The following is an 18,250-nucleotide window of genomic DNA, read 5'->3' on the forward strand; positions in this document are numbered from 1 at the left end:
TAGTAGTTCTGCGTTGTTTGTTTGTGGAAATGAAAAAGGTCCATCAGAGTGGAGCTGAAGGATGCCTTATATGCCAGACATAGATTGCCTCTCAGTAGCCTGTAGGAGACCAAGTGAAGAGATTGAACTTTAAGTCAGTCCAATTAGGGCACTGTGTTTATGCCCTGAATTAATTTTGTAAGGAACCTTTATGTGCATTTCAACTGCTGCAAGTGTCTTGTCAGGTACATACCAAAGGGGGCAATATGCTTAATGATATATCTGATGAGGGGTGAGCACACTGGTATGATGACTTTCCTCTGGCTAGATGCCTTACCCTTACTTATAAGCTGAGCAACAAAGAAATATTTCCTTTCTGCCTTGGGCACATGTTGGCCGAGTGCCAGGTTGCGATCTACATGTGTTCCCAAATCCATGAAAAATGGGTCAAGTCTTAGGTGTTTTATCAATGTCATAGTTTTTCAGGGTGGCCAACTTCCCAAAAGGTATTATTATGCATTTATTGGCACTGAATTTTAGGCAGTGGCTTTGGCATCATTCATTTCTTAGTGTTAGGCCATACTGTAAGAAGTTTGCATCTTGGGGGGGGGGGGGATTCTGTGATGGTTCCCAGTTTGCAGTCATCTGTGAACTTGGTCAGCCAGAGGCATTTGACCTTGGCCTTGATTTCTGAGAAGTAGATGCCAAACAGCAGTGGGCCCAGCATGGATGCTTGAGGGGCTCCACTGGTGATTGGCCTCTTTGTGGAGGTGGTATCACCAATCATAATTTTTCAGAACCTATCTGTGAGCCAACGGGTTATCTAACGTGTCATATAGGGGGGGGTTATGCTTAATTCTGTAAGTTTGTTAACAATGCTTGGTGGGGTATTGTATCAAATGCCTTAGCCAGGTCAAGGTAGGCAATATGCACCATTTTACCCTCATCCATTCCCTTGGTGACCTTCTCAAAGAAGTACAATAGGGTCAGTAGGCATGACCTTCCTTTGACAAAACCAAACTGGGTTGGATCCACTGTCTGAAGGGTTCCCATGTCTTTGTTGATCATTTCCATGACATTGCAAATAAGACTTGTCAGACTAATGGGTGTTCAGTTTTTGGGATCTATTAATGCCCCAGCCTTATGAAAAGGGATGACCATAGCAGTCCTCCATTCTCATGGCACAAAGCCTGTTCTGAAACTGTAGTTAAATAGTTACTCCAGTAGCCCTGATAGGACATATTTTAGGCTATTCAGCAGGCATCCTGGGATATTATTGGGGCCCATTGAAGCTGTGTTCTTGGCCTTAGCGAGCACAGCCAGGACATGCTCTCCATTTATGGCTGGAGAGGTTATGTTTGAGGTATTTCCTGGGGATGGCTGGGGGTGAGTGATTTCTCCCATATCCTAAAGGTAGTTAACTGAATTGTGGGGCCTGTAAACTACTCATAGTTATGTGTGCGATCAGTTAGTTTGTGCTTGCATGTATAAGTATAGCCAGACATTTTCATACTCTATTCACAACCTCGTATTACTACCCCTTAACCTGTTTTGCCTTTAAAGAAGTTCAGATGTCTCCAGCTATTGTTCCCTCTATGGTTAATTATCTGAATACCTCTCAACCTCTTAATGCAAGAAATCTGAACAAAGCCCAAGAAAATTGGGGGACAAAGGGCCAAAATTAGGGCCAAAATTGAAATATTTCTCTTATAAACTTAGAAAGTTGCTAGAGTAACAGGGTTTGTTTTAACATACATTTTCTGAAGGATTTGAAGTCTGAAACTGAAATGTATGTCATTATTTAGAGACTTCAATCATCAGATCATCCTGGTGATTTGCCAGAAAACCACAGATTTTAAAATCTGGACAGTTCAGAAGATTTGTCTGTTGCATCCTCCAACTACAGCAAAGATTGTTTTTAGAGGAGTATTCCTATTTCTAAGCAAGTGATGACAGTTGTATAAATATACAGTCACAATGAAGCCACAATGTTTTTGAGAGATATTAAGAATCAGATATAGTCATATGAGTGCAAAGAGTATGCCTGGCTACACATTTGTTTGTAACCTATAATTGAATTGGCTAGTATGCTGTCCAGGACTGGTTCTCTGTCTTGCACTCAGTTTTTGTCAGGATAGCCTAAAGCACTCTTGCAACCATATACAAGACAAAATGGATGTCAGAGAATGAGTGAATGAAAGTAAATGACATTTTCATTCTGGTAACTGTTGTGCTGCTAAATGTTTTACTTACATGCAGTTGTTTGGAAATCATATTTATTATCTGTTCACATCCACATATGGTTTAATTTGTATGTGTACATCTAAGATAATGTATCACTTTAAGATACAAGATTGTGTTAAAAGAAGTAAGTGCAAGGCATTCAGGACTCCAGGAAATGGTATTTCTTCAAGCTGGATCTATACCATTTTGTTGAAATCCTATTGTTCAAGCAATGAGTCAACTGAAAGTAAAGTGACTGATTTATTTTTTTATGAATGCCTTACATAGCTCCACTCTCTGCAACACAGATTAATATAATAAACTCTAAGGTCACCATACTTGAGGGAAATGGTCAAATCCTAAACATACAGATCTCATACTACAAGCAATTGGCTGTTATGTAACTTCTAGAATACCCCCAAATTATTTTACATGTTATGACAGGAAATCTGATAGCACCTGTTAGTTTGTGTAAGCAGGCACAGACAGCTGCTGGAATCTTTTGAGCTGCATATTTGTGCTTCAAAAAGGATACAAAACTGGTGTAATTCCTGTGCCTAAGCATTTTATTGGCTACTTATTTTAGCCAGTGTCCACTTATTGCTATTTGATAACCAGGTATGTGGGATGATCTGCTGATCCTTTAAGCTAAAATGCTGCAGTAAATGATTACTGTTGAAAATAAAATCTAACTTTTCTCTTAAAGAAAGTCACAGTTTAATTAAAATCAGTTTGCTAAGTTACCCTCAACTTACATTCAACAGTGAAATACCAAAATGCGTATATGTTTTGTAATGAAAGAAGTATACACAGGATCTGAAAAACAAAGCATGTCTGAAGTCCGTGCACTGAAGCTTAATTAACTAACATATACTGTACACTTCATAAATCTTACTGACACCGATCTTGTGATTTTAAACAGGAGTATATATAAAGCAATCAACTAAATCAGTGTCTCAATGTCATGCAACTAAGAAATGCTTGAAGGGTGGCAATGAAATTTACAGGAGAAATGAGCAGAGATGGATGGCGACTGCTAGGGGAAGAAACATATTAGCTCCATATCTCTTAGTAAGTGGGATATAATTATTGCAGCCTGTTGCCATATTGCTTTGCCAACATGAGTCTATAGGCTGAGGGCTCCTACTGGGCTGCTTTTGTGCCTAAAAAGAACATCAGATGAATTATAGAGAAGATCAAGGTAAAAAGTTCAGGCCTCCATGGGGAACATGTCTAAAGGTCATACATTGTAAAGAAATTGTTGTAGGTTGAGTGTTTATATGCAAAAGTGTTATCTTGGAAACTGGAAACATTTCACAAAATCCTTTTGTTTATGCAAACATTATATATTTGTTTGTCTGTTTATTTACTTATTCCTTTATTTGTATTGTAATCATTTGGTGAAGAGGTAAAGCAAATTAACAATATAGCTACTTTCAGGGGTGATAAGAGGTTACTGTTTGGTTACAGGAGATGCTAAGCCACATGGTAAGCAAGTGGAAATAAAGAGTTAAAACACATTTGCTTGCTGTACCCATTTTGTTCCTGTTTAATCACGTTAATGTTAGATGTTCATCATCATCTGATCATTGCTGCAGTTGCCTTGGTTATATGGGTTATATCCTGCTAAGGATATAACAGCTGGACAGCTTCAGATGTTTAAGGCCACCTTCCATGCACTCACCATTAACCAGCACAAGGAGAGAGAATGAAAAAGAGTGGTTTGAGCCAAAAGCTCTACAGAGATTTCCTGCTACAGATGAGTGCTCCTCTTGTGGGCTTTCGAGAATTGATGGTAGTCTGGCTCTGTTCCACTGCCGGGCAGATCAGTTCCCTTTGGGGGAAAAATTCCATGTTTTATTTTTATGACAGAAAGTGGACTTTGTCTGTGAAGTTATTCATTTTAAACAAGGAAAACGTGTTTTTATAGACTGTCATGTGACTTTCAGTAACTTTTAAACAGACCTGATACAGTTTTACTTTTGAGGAAAAAGCTGCTAAAACTATCTTAAAACAATTTTTCCTTGGTAACAATTGTACTGTATTACTTTTTTAGAGTTGGAGTAAATGTTTATATTGTTTTTCACTGTGTGTTTGGTGAAAAAAAAATTATACACACCTGTTTCACCAACTACTTCTGCCAGACTTCCCTCGGATTCGGGTATTTTATTTTTCAGATTTACCAAGGAACTCCCTACAAGTTTACTGGTTCTTCCTTATTCTGGCCACAAAAAGAAAAAGATCTCTAAGTAGCCTTTGCCAGTTAAGCTGGCTTTTCAATTACCTCATGGCAGATGGTAACTCTGCTGTGACTATTTCTAGTTCTTCAGAACTGAAATTTTCAGGAAGGCTGATCAGTTATTAATTTGTAGTGAATATAAGAAGAAAGGACAGTCTGTGTCAAAGACTTTATCCAAATGGTTGTCTCACACTAATTACCATTTATTATACCTATCAAAACAAGGCAAATCCTAAGCCTTGGTTTCATCTGTGACTTTTTAGAAAGGGATGGATTCTAGAAGTATTGTAGAAGTGGCAACTCAGTCCTCTGTACATATCTTTACAAAGCACTACAAACTAGATTCCGTCTCCAGGTTTAGGACAGGCTTTGATAGGATCACTTTCCATGGGCTCCTGGACTCTTCTCTTTCCTCCTCCTCCTCCTTGTAAGTATAAGCTGCGGTAATGTACCATACCGCTCAACTGTCCAGATTTTCACAGAGTATTCAGATTTTTGTCTCATACGTTTAGTCTTTCCCGCATAAAATGTTGTTCTTTTGCAAATTATTGGCAAATCATTGAGGAATGAAGTCAAAAGTAATGACAGACATTTGGATTTCAGACTTCATGCCCATTAGATAATTCATGCTAATGCAAAACATATTATTCTATCAACTTTCTGAGTCTGTAAGAGCAATATTTAAAAATTGCCCCTATTTTTAGGCCTTTGTCCCCCATTATGTATGGTTTTGTTTAGAACTTCTGCCTACGAGGTTCAGAGGTATGATGTACCCATATAGCTACGGCGGCTGAAGCAGTGATGAAATGATGAGATTAGTACATTCGTAGTAAACGTACCATAACAGCAGATGTTGAAATGACCACTGCTGCAGTAGCCACTCCCTTCACCCCCTTTCCTCTGTTTTTGCTGCTAGGGTGAGGACTTCTATTTTCACTTTTCTAGCATTGGCCTTTTCAGGACTTTAGCCTCCATCTATCAGATGGCACCTATGAAGCTATTTATTTATAAAAGAGTGAGTAATCAGGTAATAGTATGATACAAAAGGATAAAGAAGATTACAGCCCCAGCCTACAAAGCATGCATAAAAGCATTGTAAACCAGTTGTGAAACTCTGTAAATAAATAAACTACTTCAACAAGGTAAACAAGGAGCTCCTAATCAGTCGTGCTTTATCAAACCTATTATACTATACTATTGCCCATGAACTATATTTCCACTTAATAAATGCACCAAACTCTCTCTAAATCAGACATACCTCTCAACTGTACAGAGTTTCGCAGAATGTCAAGATTTTTGTTTCATATTTTGGGCAGTTTTCATATAACTGTGACTTTCTGGCAAAACATTGCCAAGTCATTAAAGATTGATTTCAGAAAATAACGACAGACATTTGAGTTTCAGATTTCATACCCTTCAGAAAATTCATGTTAACATAAACCTATTATTCTATCAACTTTAGAAGTTTGTAAGAGCAATATTTAAAAATTGTCCCTATTTTTGGGCTTTTTTCACCCCACTGTTTATGGCTTTGTCCAGATTTCTTGTTCTAAGAGGTTGAGAGGTATAAATCAGACTCATATAACACCAATCATAGAGATAGACAAGATACTACATGGAACTCTTAACTTTAGTTAAGTTTCAACTGATTGCATAAGAAAACTACCAGGAAAAGTATATTATATCTTCTAGCACCAGAACCCTATCTCCAGAGTATCTATGAACTGCAGCTACTGCCACTGCTTATCCCATCTGAGTGTTAATTAAAAGCTCTGTTAAAGAGGTAAAAGTTCCTGGTCATTGGAAACAATTATTCATTAGTCATCTCCATAAATGAGGTGTCTTCACATATCTTTCATATTTCGCTCCATAAAGGAGAGGCATCTTCAAATATATTTTGTATTTCTGACCTACAGCAATTCTTGTATCACTACCTAGGAGTCTGGTAAATGTTTTGTTCATTAGCTAGTTATTAGTCAGCTTATTAAAAATAACCTTTTATCAGAAATAAAATACGGCTTTCAGCAAGGGCATAATACTGACAAAGCATTATTAACATTTCTAAATACAGTAAATTGAAACAAAAACTCAAGAAAGCTTTTGTAATAATATGCCACATACACATTAACAGAACAGCAAAAACTGACTTACGCTACAATAATGTAAACTGGTTATAAAGTTACTTAACTGACAAATTTGAGAATGTTCAGTGCTCAGTGGCAAGACACATATTCTACCTACTAGCTTATAACACTCAGGGATCCGTAAGGCTCCATCTTTGACCCACATCTACTTAGCATATTCATCAGTGACATGCACAGAGTCATTGAACCAGCTACAGTTATTCAATGTGCAGATGATTTAATGCTCTTATGCTTTATGACTACTCTGGAGGAATTTCAGATGTCACAATTATCATTTAATCGCTTATAGTAACTAGCAGTACAATAGCAGCTATTACTTAATGCTCAAAATAACTAAGTAAATAAAATAATTCTATTTACTTATAATGAAACACACAATGATGATACAACACTGAGCATCCCATCTCTTAATAACCCTTCTGTAGAACAAATATTCCACATAAAACTTGTGGGTGCCACTATTGACCAAACTGGAACCTATGAGTATCATGCATATTGTGTAGTACATAAAACGCATGAAAAGCTAGGCATGTTATAAAAAGCATTACAAGTGGCTTCAACTTTAATCATTGACAAAGGCTGGGCACACATTCCTCTTCCTTTCAAACTTGTTGTATGCATCTACTATGCTAACAGTCAGAAAAAAAACAAATTAAACAAACTGGAACTATAATAATAAAGTAGCAAATTAATCATTGTCTAACAATGAAGAAGGTCAAATATCTTACAATAGAGACCACAATATAGTATCTCAGCTAAAACAGTACACAAAGTAGTACACAAACCAAAAAATGCCCTAGAAATAGAAACATGATCCAAATACATGGTCCAAAAAGACCTCTCAAATCGGGTTCGCTTCTAAATCTTGAAAGCTCATAATCTTGAAATTCAAAATACTGTGTCCAGAATCTTGAAAGTTCAAAATACTGAAAACTCAAAATAGTGAATTTCATAACATTAAAAAAACAGAGTACACCAACACTTACAATATTCCAACACAACTACATAAAAAAATTACTCTTCTCCAACTATAAGCTGGGGGGGAAGCCCCCCTGCACCCACCATGTGGGGGACTGTGCCCCCCCACACTCCCCTGCTACTTAAATATATCAACTCTGAGATCGCACTCCACAGAAGAAAATGGCAAACATACCATTATGAGCTTCATGACTGCCTGTTGTAACCTTAGTCATGTTCCCTTTTAATTTGCTATACAACAACATAACTCATCTTAGTGTAGTAAATTGCGATCTCGGATTTGATATATTTAAGTAGCACATGGGGGGTGCAGGGTGGCTTGCCCCCTGCTAATATTTGGAGTAAACTAATATGCTTTGTCTTTTATTTGTTTCTGTATGTACTTTTGGTGGAATATAGTAAGTGTTAGTATCTGTAGTTTTTTTCAATATTATGAAATTCAATATTTTGAGTTTTCAGTATTATGAACTTTCAAGATTTTGAATTCAGTATTTTGAATTTCAAGATTATGAGCTTTCAAAATTTAGAAGCAGACCTCTCAAATCACATAATCAAAATCAAATGTGTTCACAAAAGTTCAACTATCATTTTGATGAGTCACTTGTACTTTCATTGACAAAACATGGAACTGTATACCCACAAAAAAGTGGCTAGAACAAAATTATTAGATAGGCTATAAGAATACTTGACAACCAAACCTAAATATACATGTGGCAATACAGCCTAAGTGTGATTTCAAAAAGTACTACATTGTCCTCCATTTTAGTGCTATTATTATCTGCATACTAACTTCTGTCTAACTTAAATCTCTCATGTGAATATTTCTCATCTATTTCTACTTCCTACTCTCCCATCTCCTGTAAACGTCTGCTCTATAATGTCAGCCTAATACTGCCTGCCTTTGTACAACCTGCATGAAAATGGGATTTAATGGCACAGCTGTCTTATATGTCAGATGACCATATTGCTAGATGCAAATCTTATTTCTTTATATGTTTCTGAACGAAGGCTGTAGTCTAAAATACTATACTGACATTTCAAATTCTCAAGTAATATTATCAGCAGCAGTGTTTTTGTCTTTCTTATTGCATGAGGATCTTTTACCTCCAGGTTGCTGCTGAAAAGGAATATGTGCCCTGTAGCACTTTGCCTGTTAACAAGTAGAAATAAATAAATAAACTCCCCAGTTAAAAAGTAGGCATAAATAAATACATTCCTCAGTTAACAAGAGGAAATCAATAAATAAATAAATTCCTGGGTTAACAAGTGGAAATAAGCAAGTAAATAAAACATACATACATATGTAAATTAATGAAATTAATTGATTAATTTAATTCCCCGGTTAACAAGTATAAATAAATAAGTAAATGTATTTGCCCATTAATAAGTGGAAATAAATACGTAAATAAAATATTGTAAAATAAACTCACGCAAAAACACTTGTGCACTAATGCCACATCTCAGTATCCAAATATAATAACTGCTTCTTTTCTGCCAATTTTTGCATGTTAACATTTTTTGGGGGAGGGGGTGGGTGGTATCAGACTAGGGCAAAGCTGTTGTCTGATTCCTTATAGCCACTGAATCACTGATTATATTCTACATGCATCCAAGGAGACTTTGCAAAAAAAAAAAAAAACAATTACATTATTATATAAAATTTGCATTATGCATAAATTAAGTCTTGTGAGCAACCCTTCTAGTATTTTAGAGCCAATATATAATTACTTTTTAAATTCACATTTTAGCAGAAAGATAGGGTTGGCCTGTAACAGTATGAGTTAAAAAAGTAGCTGTACAATTACACACTTCATACCCTATTCTCTAGTAAGGAAATAGTCCCAGACCTATCGAGAAAGAGGGTAGATTTAGCCACAAATTTTACACCCAGATAAATAAATTTAGTTAGAAATTCACCCTCAGTCTTGGGTGACTAGGGATTACTAGTATTGCATAACAGAATTATTTTTAAAAGATACAGCTGAATATTTTAATTTCTGTTTATTGTAGTGGAGAATATTCTTTAACATTTATAATACAGCACCACATGTGCACACATCAGCCGACATAAGCAGTGATTTGGATATTCACAAGCTGTGGCAGTTAATCTGTATTTGTATTAAAACACTTCATAGCAGACATTTTATAACATTTCAAAACTGTAAATCAAACAACGTAATTTTTTCCCTTCTGTAGAAGAATGAGATAACTTGGTGCAGGTTTGAATATTTTGTCCATTATGTTTTTCTTGAACCTGCTACCAGGGCAGTAATGGCAGCAAGTTGCTTTCCAATTTATTTGACTAAACTTAATTTTTTTGCAGTGAACATTGCAGTTGACCACTGCTAAAAATATTCCATTTAGACAATCAGATATCTCTGTTGATAGGATGTTTTAGAACATGTGCATAATCTGTGATTTTGACCTGAAAAGGCATTTGCAATACCTCTTAATTAACTTGTATTTTTACTGACTTATAGTAAATTTGCAAGTCACTGAAAAAAGAACACTGATTCCACATAGCAGACTTTCCAGACTGCTTCCACAGCAAAAAGTCAGATTTTATTAGTAGTTTTAAAAATAAGGATTAAAAGGTGTGAACAAAATTCATCAGCTACACATTCCAGGTTGCCTAGTTAATAAACCCTTTCAGAGGAAAAGGTCAGTGCCCCACTGTACTAATCAGAGAAACCAACAAATGAGGGATCCAGTCATTTCCTTAATTACTAAAGACTTAAAGTTCAAAATGGAGCAGAAGTTTCCATCTTTGCTGCCTACAATATTTGGAACTGATTACAGACTGTTCTTCAGGGGACAATGAATAATAACTTATGCTTCAAGACTTCTGTACTGCTGCAAGCATCTTTGAATGCCTAGTTCAGTTACAGAATAAATCATATGATGTCAAGATATCTTATATCTTTCCACTCTATTTTCTTTGCATTCAGTGAGAATTATTCATATTTTATAAAATTCCAGACGACTGCTTTTGACTACCTAAGAAATAAAATAAGATGAGAGTAGCAAAAACAAAAAAGAAATTGCTGTATAGATAAATGGAAATAAATTTAAATTTCTATAGACTATACTGTGGAGACTTGAGATGTGGTGCTTGCATTAAGTAATGTGTTCTATGATCCTATGATCTTCCTGATCCATCACTACGTATAGTTAAGGTATACTATAAAGATACGTTTAGTAAAATAATCCAAAAAAGAACTTTGCCTTCATTTAAACCTCAGGCTACAACTATAATTTGCCTTTCTAAATATTAACTGCATTCAAAGGCTCCCAGTTTACAGTGCACACTTAAAATGTTCTGCTTACTGCATGTTCTTTTTAACTTTGTTCCAGCCAGAAATGCCACATGAATTCTATAAGTAATAATACATTTAATATGCAACTTCTGGAATTTGTTGTTAGCTTGGAATTTTTAGTTTCCAAGAATACTTCCATTATCAGAGGGTCAAAGTGAATGCAGTGAGGACTGGAATCCCCAAAGTGCATCTTTAGCAGAAAAATACTAAAAAGCAGTTTTAAGTGTTTTTTTTGCAGGGGGCAAACACCCTCTACATTCCCTGATGTGGCAAGGGGGAAAGCCCTCCACACCCCCAAACTAATATATACCAACTCCAGGAAGGGAAACATTCCCTTCAAAAGGGCATCACTACTGCTAAAACTTAACAGTGATTTTCTAAGGAGGCACTCCACTTATTGATAGGTTGAACCATTGGTAATTGAAGATCGAGTGTTCAGTCTTAGTGTACCAGTAGGTTACCCTGCAAGGAAGTATGCTGCCCACATAAACTCTGTGCAGTTTTTAGTTGTTTTGTCACCAGTTTGGTCAGTAACATTCCAGCAATTAAGCATCGCTTCACTCAGTGTATTGTAAACGTCTGGACTGTCTTGTTAAAATGCTTATTTTGTGATTAACCTGCACAACTTTGATATTCAGAGTGTTCCAAAAACACTTTCTCTGATTGTTGTTTATTTCTACATTAGCAGATAACATAGTTGCCTTTGCCTTAACCCTGCTTTGTTAAACACTCAGATTTTGGACTTCAGCTTGAAATGTACATTTTTCAAACTGTCTGCAATGACAGCAGCTGGTTAGTTGGCAATGAAAGCAATATCTTGTTTGATATAACATGCTAATTTCATTAAAAAATTAAGGCTGTCTCTCTTGAATAACTGCAGAATTATCAATGTTATATACCAGTTTTGTCAAAAAATGGAACTTTGGGGCTATAGCTTTTAACAATAGTTTAAATGTTAATGAATTTCTGTTACCATGATGTTTTTTTACAATAAAAACCTCACAAATTAACAGATTACAATTGTCAGAAAAACATGCACATTACTACAACTGGACAAAAATACACAATGTGAAAATAGGGCGGACAGTTATACATATCTAAAAAAGCAGAAGATTATATTTACGTTGTTATAATCACATTAGTATATTTTAAAAAATAAGAACTGCAACATGCTCAGTAAAAACTAAATATAAAAACATGATGTTATAGGTAAATATCAAGAATAAAATGATAGTCAAAACTGAAATGACACAACAAATACATGTCAGCAAAATTACTAATCACATTTGTAATGGTGCTCTGTTCTTTTCATCATTCATCAACATATACAGTGTACATTTACAGTGTAATTATTCTGCTGGTTGTAAGATGCATTCCTTTCCCACCTAGTGCAGCATGAAGGTTCCTTTCACTTTGTTCCTGTGTTATTCAAATACAGCAACAGAATTGTGTTTCCCTAAGATAGATATGCCCAGCATTCTGCAGTGTGTGTGTGTGTGTGTGTGTGTGTGTGTGTGTGCATTTATATCTGCAGGAGAAAGTAATTATAATTGGATTCAGAGTGAGGATGTTTTTGTTTGTGAATTCTACCAGTGTGCTTCCACCACCCACATGTGCAGAAAAGCTCACGAGGGCATATGTGCATGCATGTACATGTATACATATATATTTACACACACACACACACACACACAAGTATCTATATACATACACGTTTATCTCAAAAACTCAAAACCAAAAAGTAAAAAAAAAAAAAGAAAAAAAAAGAAAATTAAAAAAAGCTTATTTTGTGCGGCCACAACACCTCCCTTCTGCCACTTATATATTCCAACTCAGAGATTGTACAATAGCAGGGAGAGGGCAAATTCCCACTCCCAACTGCACAGCAATTTCACACGCACATACACACAACACAAACATGACAAGAAAGCTAGCAACACTGATGAATATAATGTTTGATATTCTGAAGATTTGACATTAGTACCTGCAACCATATATATGTACATGTGGGAGTCTAATGTTTCGACAAAGCTTGTTTTGTTCAGTTTCAGAAAAAATGGTATAATTCACCAAAACTGAACTGATATGATATTTCTGCCTTTTCTGTGTGACAGATTCACAAAGTGAACCATCCTGAATCTAAATCAAACCATAATTAAGCTCTGCTGCTTGCAGCACGTAATTCATAAGCCTATGTATACAGTTAGAATTATAGGTAGTGCTATGAACAGCCAAAATGTATACCAGATAAAGAGAACCACTGAGGGGTGAGGCACAAATATCCCTTTGTTTGAACTCAAGTGACCATTTCAGATTCTCAGTTTTCAAGTCCTTCAGTGTTTTGGGATAGAAAACAAAAGTTTTACAAAGTATTATTTTTAATATTTTGAATTATACGTGAAGGATATATTTTCAGTATCCTTACAAAAATAGAATTCCATGCCAAATTTCAAATGCAAGACATATTATTGTCACTTATCTTACGACATATACAACTATTTATCTAAAATAATTTAATCACTTCATCATTTCTGCAATTAAAATATTTCTGAGTATCAGCCATATATAGCTGAATAACAAGCTAGTAAGTATGTTACTTTCTTATAAAACTAAGGCTCCAGTGTTTCAAGAAAGATAACTGGAAAAGTATAATTCTATGCATGTCTGCTTCAATTTTTTTTTAAATGTCAAGGGTGGAAAATGCAGCCAGGTAGTGTCATACACACTTCACTTTAGTTATGGTGAATATCCAGTGAATCAGTTTCAAGTTTTAATAGTTAATTTCTTACCTTTCTGATGGATCCATCTTGGGAGTTTGACTCAGAGTCATTCAACATTTGCTGTTAACAAACCAAAAATAAGAAAAGATTAGTATATAAAAAAAGACATTGCCTGTTAAAGATTCAGACAAAGAAGTACACAAACATGTTGCAAATGTACATTAGTGGAGGCAGTCTTCCTTACAAATTTTGTGAGTGTCTGTGGGTACTTGGATGTTCACTGGCTGGAGCACAGTTTTCAGTACAGACTTCAGTGGAAGAACTCCAACAGTTACATATAGTAAAAGGTGGTACAAATAAAGTATCTTGTACAGTGGTGTCAAGTTTCTAGGTCTATAGACAATCACAATAATACCATGTCAGACTAGCTAATGTAATATGGAACTGGTATGTAACTATGCAACAGTACTAAATTTTTAGAGTGAGAGTGAGAGAGAGATAGAGAGCGAGAGAAGCAGCGTGGATTGTCAGATATAATACAAATATGCAAACAACGAATCTTGCCTGATAACAAACAGCAGCACCGAGTCTTATTTAAGAGATACAATAAATAAAAGTAATAAGGCACACTGTACCATTGTAAGAAATGTTATCAAATAATTACAATGAAATAAAGTGGAAGGCATTTCTGATTTTATTGTATTCTGGTTGAGAGCATCTTCACTCTGAAGACAATTGTTGTGTCTTTCGGCTTTTCCCAGTAAGGGGTCGCCACAGCGGAACTCTGGTCCGCTAATGATTGGCAGTAGATTTTTACATGCCGAGTTGTCGGCCCTGACACACAACCTTCAACGAAGGTACGCCCATTCACGCATGTCTCCAGACAGAAGACGCTCTAGCTGAGAATCGAACAGGACAATGTCTTACTGTGAGGTGACAATGCTACCGCAGCACCACCACTGAAGACAATACAGTGACTATATTAAACTATGCTTGGAGATACAAGACAGGAAAGAGAAATATACCATGAGTCATTAGCAAGATTTTGTTTATCTGTGAACTGAAGGACTTCATACTTAGGATATGAGGCTTACAATAGGTAATAGAAATAATGAAGAAAACAAGTGAAAAATATTAGACATGGAGGAGATAATAATATTAAAGAGAGAGAGAGATGGGGAAAGTAGAGTTAAGGAGAATGAAGATGTAATAGGGGGTGTAAGTAAATGTAATAAGAAGGCTTGGGTAAGTAGTTACTATGAGCATGTATGCCATATGTTTATTTTATTTATTTATTATTAATTTACCGGGAAAGTCTGACTTGGAACAAAGCCAATTTTCAGTAGAGGCCTGGGGATAAACAGTCCAGACTCATGTCTTTGTAAAAAGGGAGGAAACTGGAGTACCAGGAGAAAACCCACACAAATGCATTGAGGGCATGTAGACTCCGCACAGAAGGCACTCCAGCTGAGAATCGAACCAGAGAATCTCTTGCTGTGAGGTGACAACTCTAACAGCCCATCTCAATACTGGAAATGGCCCATTTTGATACCGAAAGATTGCCAAATTCCGGTAATAATGGCCACACAGGTAAAAAATGCACTCTCCAAAGCTAAGAATACAGCATCCATGGGACCAGATGACACCCCGGGCTGTGTATTACATGAACTACAAAATGAAATGGCACCTCACCTAAGTGTCATATTTAATCATAGCCTCACCTCAGGCTTCATACCCACTGAGTGGTGCACAGCTACAGTTATCCCACTCCACAAGGGGTGATCCACCTTGGACTCCGGTAACTACCGCCCCATCAGTGCGATGAGCCTGATCTGCAAGGCCATGGAACGACCCCACTCAGTTTGGGTTTGTGAAGGGATGATCTTGTCTCCTGAACCTGATTGACTTCTTTGAATCCAGAGCTGTGGGCGAGGGTAAGGCAGTCCACACAGCCTATCTGGACCTCGCCAAGGCCTTTGACACCATCCCCCACTCTGGAATCATAGATAGACTTACTATGCTGGGCATTAATCCCTATGTCACTCGATGGGTTGTCAACTGGCTTACTGACAGAACCCACACTGTAAAAGTAGCCGACTCCAAATCCAGCTCCAGACAAGTGACAAGTGGAGTAGCTCAGGGTTCAGTCCTGGGACGGCTCTTGTTTGGCATCTACTTCTCTGAAGTACAGGCCAACACTAAGGGACTCTGGCTAACAAAGTTTGCAGATGACTGCAAACTGGGAGCCATTATTAAATCCCCAAATGATGTGGATACTCTACAAAAGGGCCTTACAGAAACAGATGCTTGGTGCCAGATCCATGGGCTCAAGCTCAATGCCAAGAAATGTATAGTTATCCCCTTTGGGAAAAAACATGCACCCATGAATTACCACATAATTGGCAGTACACTAAACACCGAAAGTGTGATAAGAGATTTAGGGACACAGGTGGACAGTGGTCTCACCTTCAATAACCACATCGCCACAACAGTCAGGAAATCCTTCTATGTGGTATACCTCATCACTACAGACTTTTCATCCAGAAAAAAGGAGGTCATTGTCCCACTGTACTCATCCCATATTAGACCCATTATAGAATGCAATGCCCTATTTGGTATGTATCTCTCAAGACATCTGCAACAACTGGAAAAGCCGCAGAAATACCTCACTAAAAGAATTACAGGCCTAAAGCAGATGCCCTACGCTGACCGCCTTAAAAAACTCCAGCTATACTCTGTCGCATATCATCTAATCAGAGGCGATCTCTGCTTAACATACAAGGCCATATCAAACCCAGAGCTGTTGGACATGCTACACTTAAAGAAATCCCAATCCTGCAGAGCCACATGCTCCAGGGATCTAAACCTTGTCATCACAATAAACCAAACATGCTGGAGGGATAGGTTCTTGACCCAGAGACTCCCCAGACTCAGGAACAGACTGCCTATACATGTCAAGCAGAGTGCCTCTTTGGCTCTCTTCAAAAGGAACCTTCACGATTGGATGGGAGAAAGGAAATTCACCCCGGGGATCACGTCAGTTGCCCTGCTAGACAGGGGTCCAGGGAAGTAAATAGTGTGAGAATAAATAGCCAGGGAATTGTTATGGCTAGGCTTGTATAGGCCCTAGTACCAATCTATGAACCTATGCACCACTGTGCCATCCAAATGTACTGCATGCAAGGCATTTAGCAGACTGAGCTACTGAGTCAGTAAAGTATAACTGCTCAGAACTCAAAGCCAGGACCTACTACACTGTAGGTCATCACTAAACCTATCTAGCCACTGGGATAGTATGGGATGTTGTCTTGAATTATCATTAATATGCTGTACTATCTAACATCTGTAGCTTTACACACACTCCCACACACACACACACACACACACACACACACACACACACACACACACACACACACACACACACACATACACACACACATATATATATATATATATATACACTCACACACACACACACACACACACACACACACACACACACACACACACATATATATATATACACTCACACACACACACACACACACACACACACACACACACACATATATATATATACACTCACACACACACACACACACACACACACACACACACACACACACACACACACACACACACACACACACACACACACACACACACACACACACACACACACACACACACACACACACATATATATATACACTCACACACACACACACACACACACACACACACACACACACGCACACACACACACACACACACACACACACACACACACACACACACACACACACACACACACACACGCACATGTTTATTTTATTATTTATTCATACTTTCTTGACTGGGTTTCTCCCTCTAAACATATACATACACATAATACATATATGTATATGTATATTGATATGCATACGTATACCTATAGCTATATATAGACATACACAGGCACATGGATGTAGTTCTACACAGAATGGATGAAATGGCAACATCTCAGATACTGACAACACAACATCAACAGGCTACTGCTTTTGATTTGAGTCCTAAACCCGCCCCCACACCCACTGCTAATTATATATACTAATGTTGGGATCGGTCAGTCCCTGTGAAATTTCCTTACCCAGGGATTGTCGATCTCATGCACCTGTTGATCAAAGCGAGTTGACCAAACAGATGTCAAATTAGAGTTTAACTAAAAATAATGCATCCATGTGGATACACAGAACTGTGGGTGTGTAAGTGTATGCAAACATATATTTATATATATATTTGCTGTGATATGAAACATGATTAAATGGAGATGTTTCAGGAAACTAATAATAAAAAGTGAAAGCTCAGTTGATGTTTGTATAATTGCAAAAACATTCCACATTCTGATATAAAAATGCCTACAAATTTCCTGAAAACAGTACAAATAACCTTTTTTCATGGGGGTTCCTATTACCAGATCAAAAGACTGTAGTCGCGAATACGAAAAGAGCAAAACGTATTGTGTGCAAGACGGAAATGCTGAATGTCCAAAATAGCGAAAATTGAAATGTCGAAGTGTAATGGTTGGCCCATCTGCGGTATAGCTCCGTAAGGTAAGTGTGCGATAGCCAGGACTTTAGGGTTAGGATGTGGGTTAAAGTAAGTGAA

The 18,250-nt window shown here is 37.1% G+C and overlaps 1 protein-coding gene across 5 annotated transcripts in view; it reads right to left on the reverse strand.

Annotated features, from left to right (window-relative positions):
* PRDM16 (PR/SET domain 16) overlaps positions 1 to 18,250 on the reverse strand; it is a 2,576,872-nt gene that overhangs the window by 1,335,149 nt on the left and 1,223,473 nt on the right. For all 5 annotated transcript variants that reach the window (XM_044062971.1, XM_044062974.1, XM_044062970.1 and 2 more), the window contains exon 3: positions 13,670 to 13,720. In XM_044062971.1, coding sequence (XP_043918906.1) covers positions 13,670 to 13,720 — 51 coding nt within the window. The remainder of the gene's footprint in view (positions 1 to 13,669; positions 13,721 to 18,250) is intronic.

This window comes from Protopterus annectens, chromosome 2.part1 (genome assembly GCF_019279795.1).
Source record: "Protopterus annectens isolate FY-2018-M chromosome 2.part1, PAN1.0, whole genome shotgun sequence".
NCBI classification, from domain to species: Eukaryota; Metazoa; Chordata; order Ceratodontiformes; family Protopteridae; genus Protopterus; species Protopterus annectens.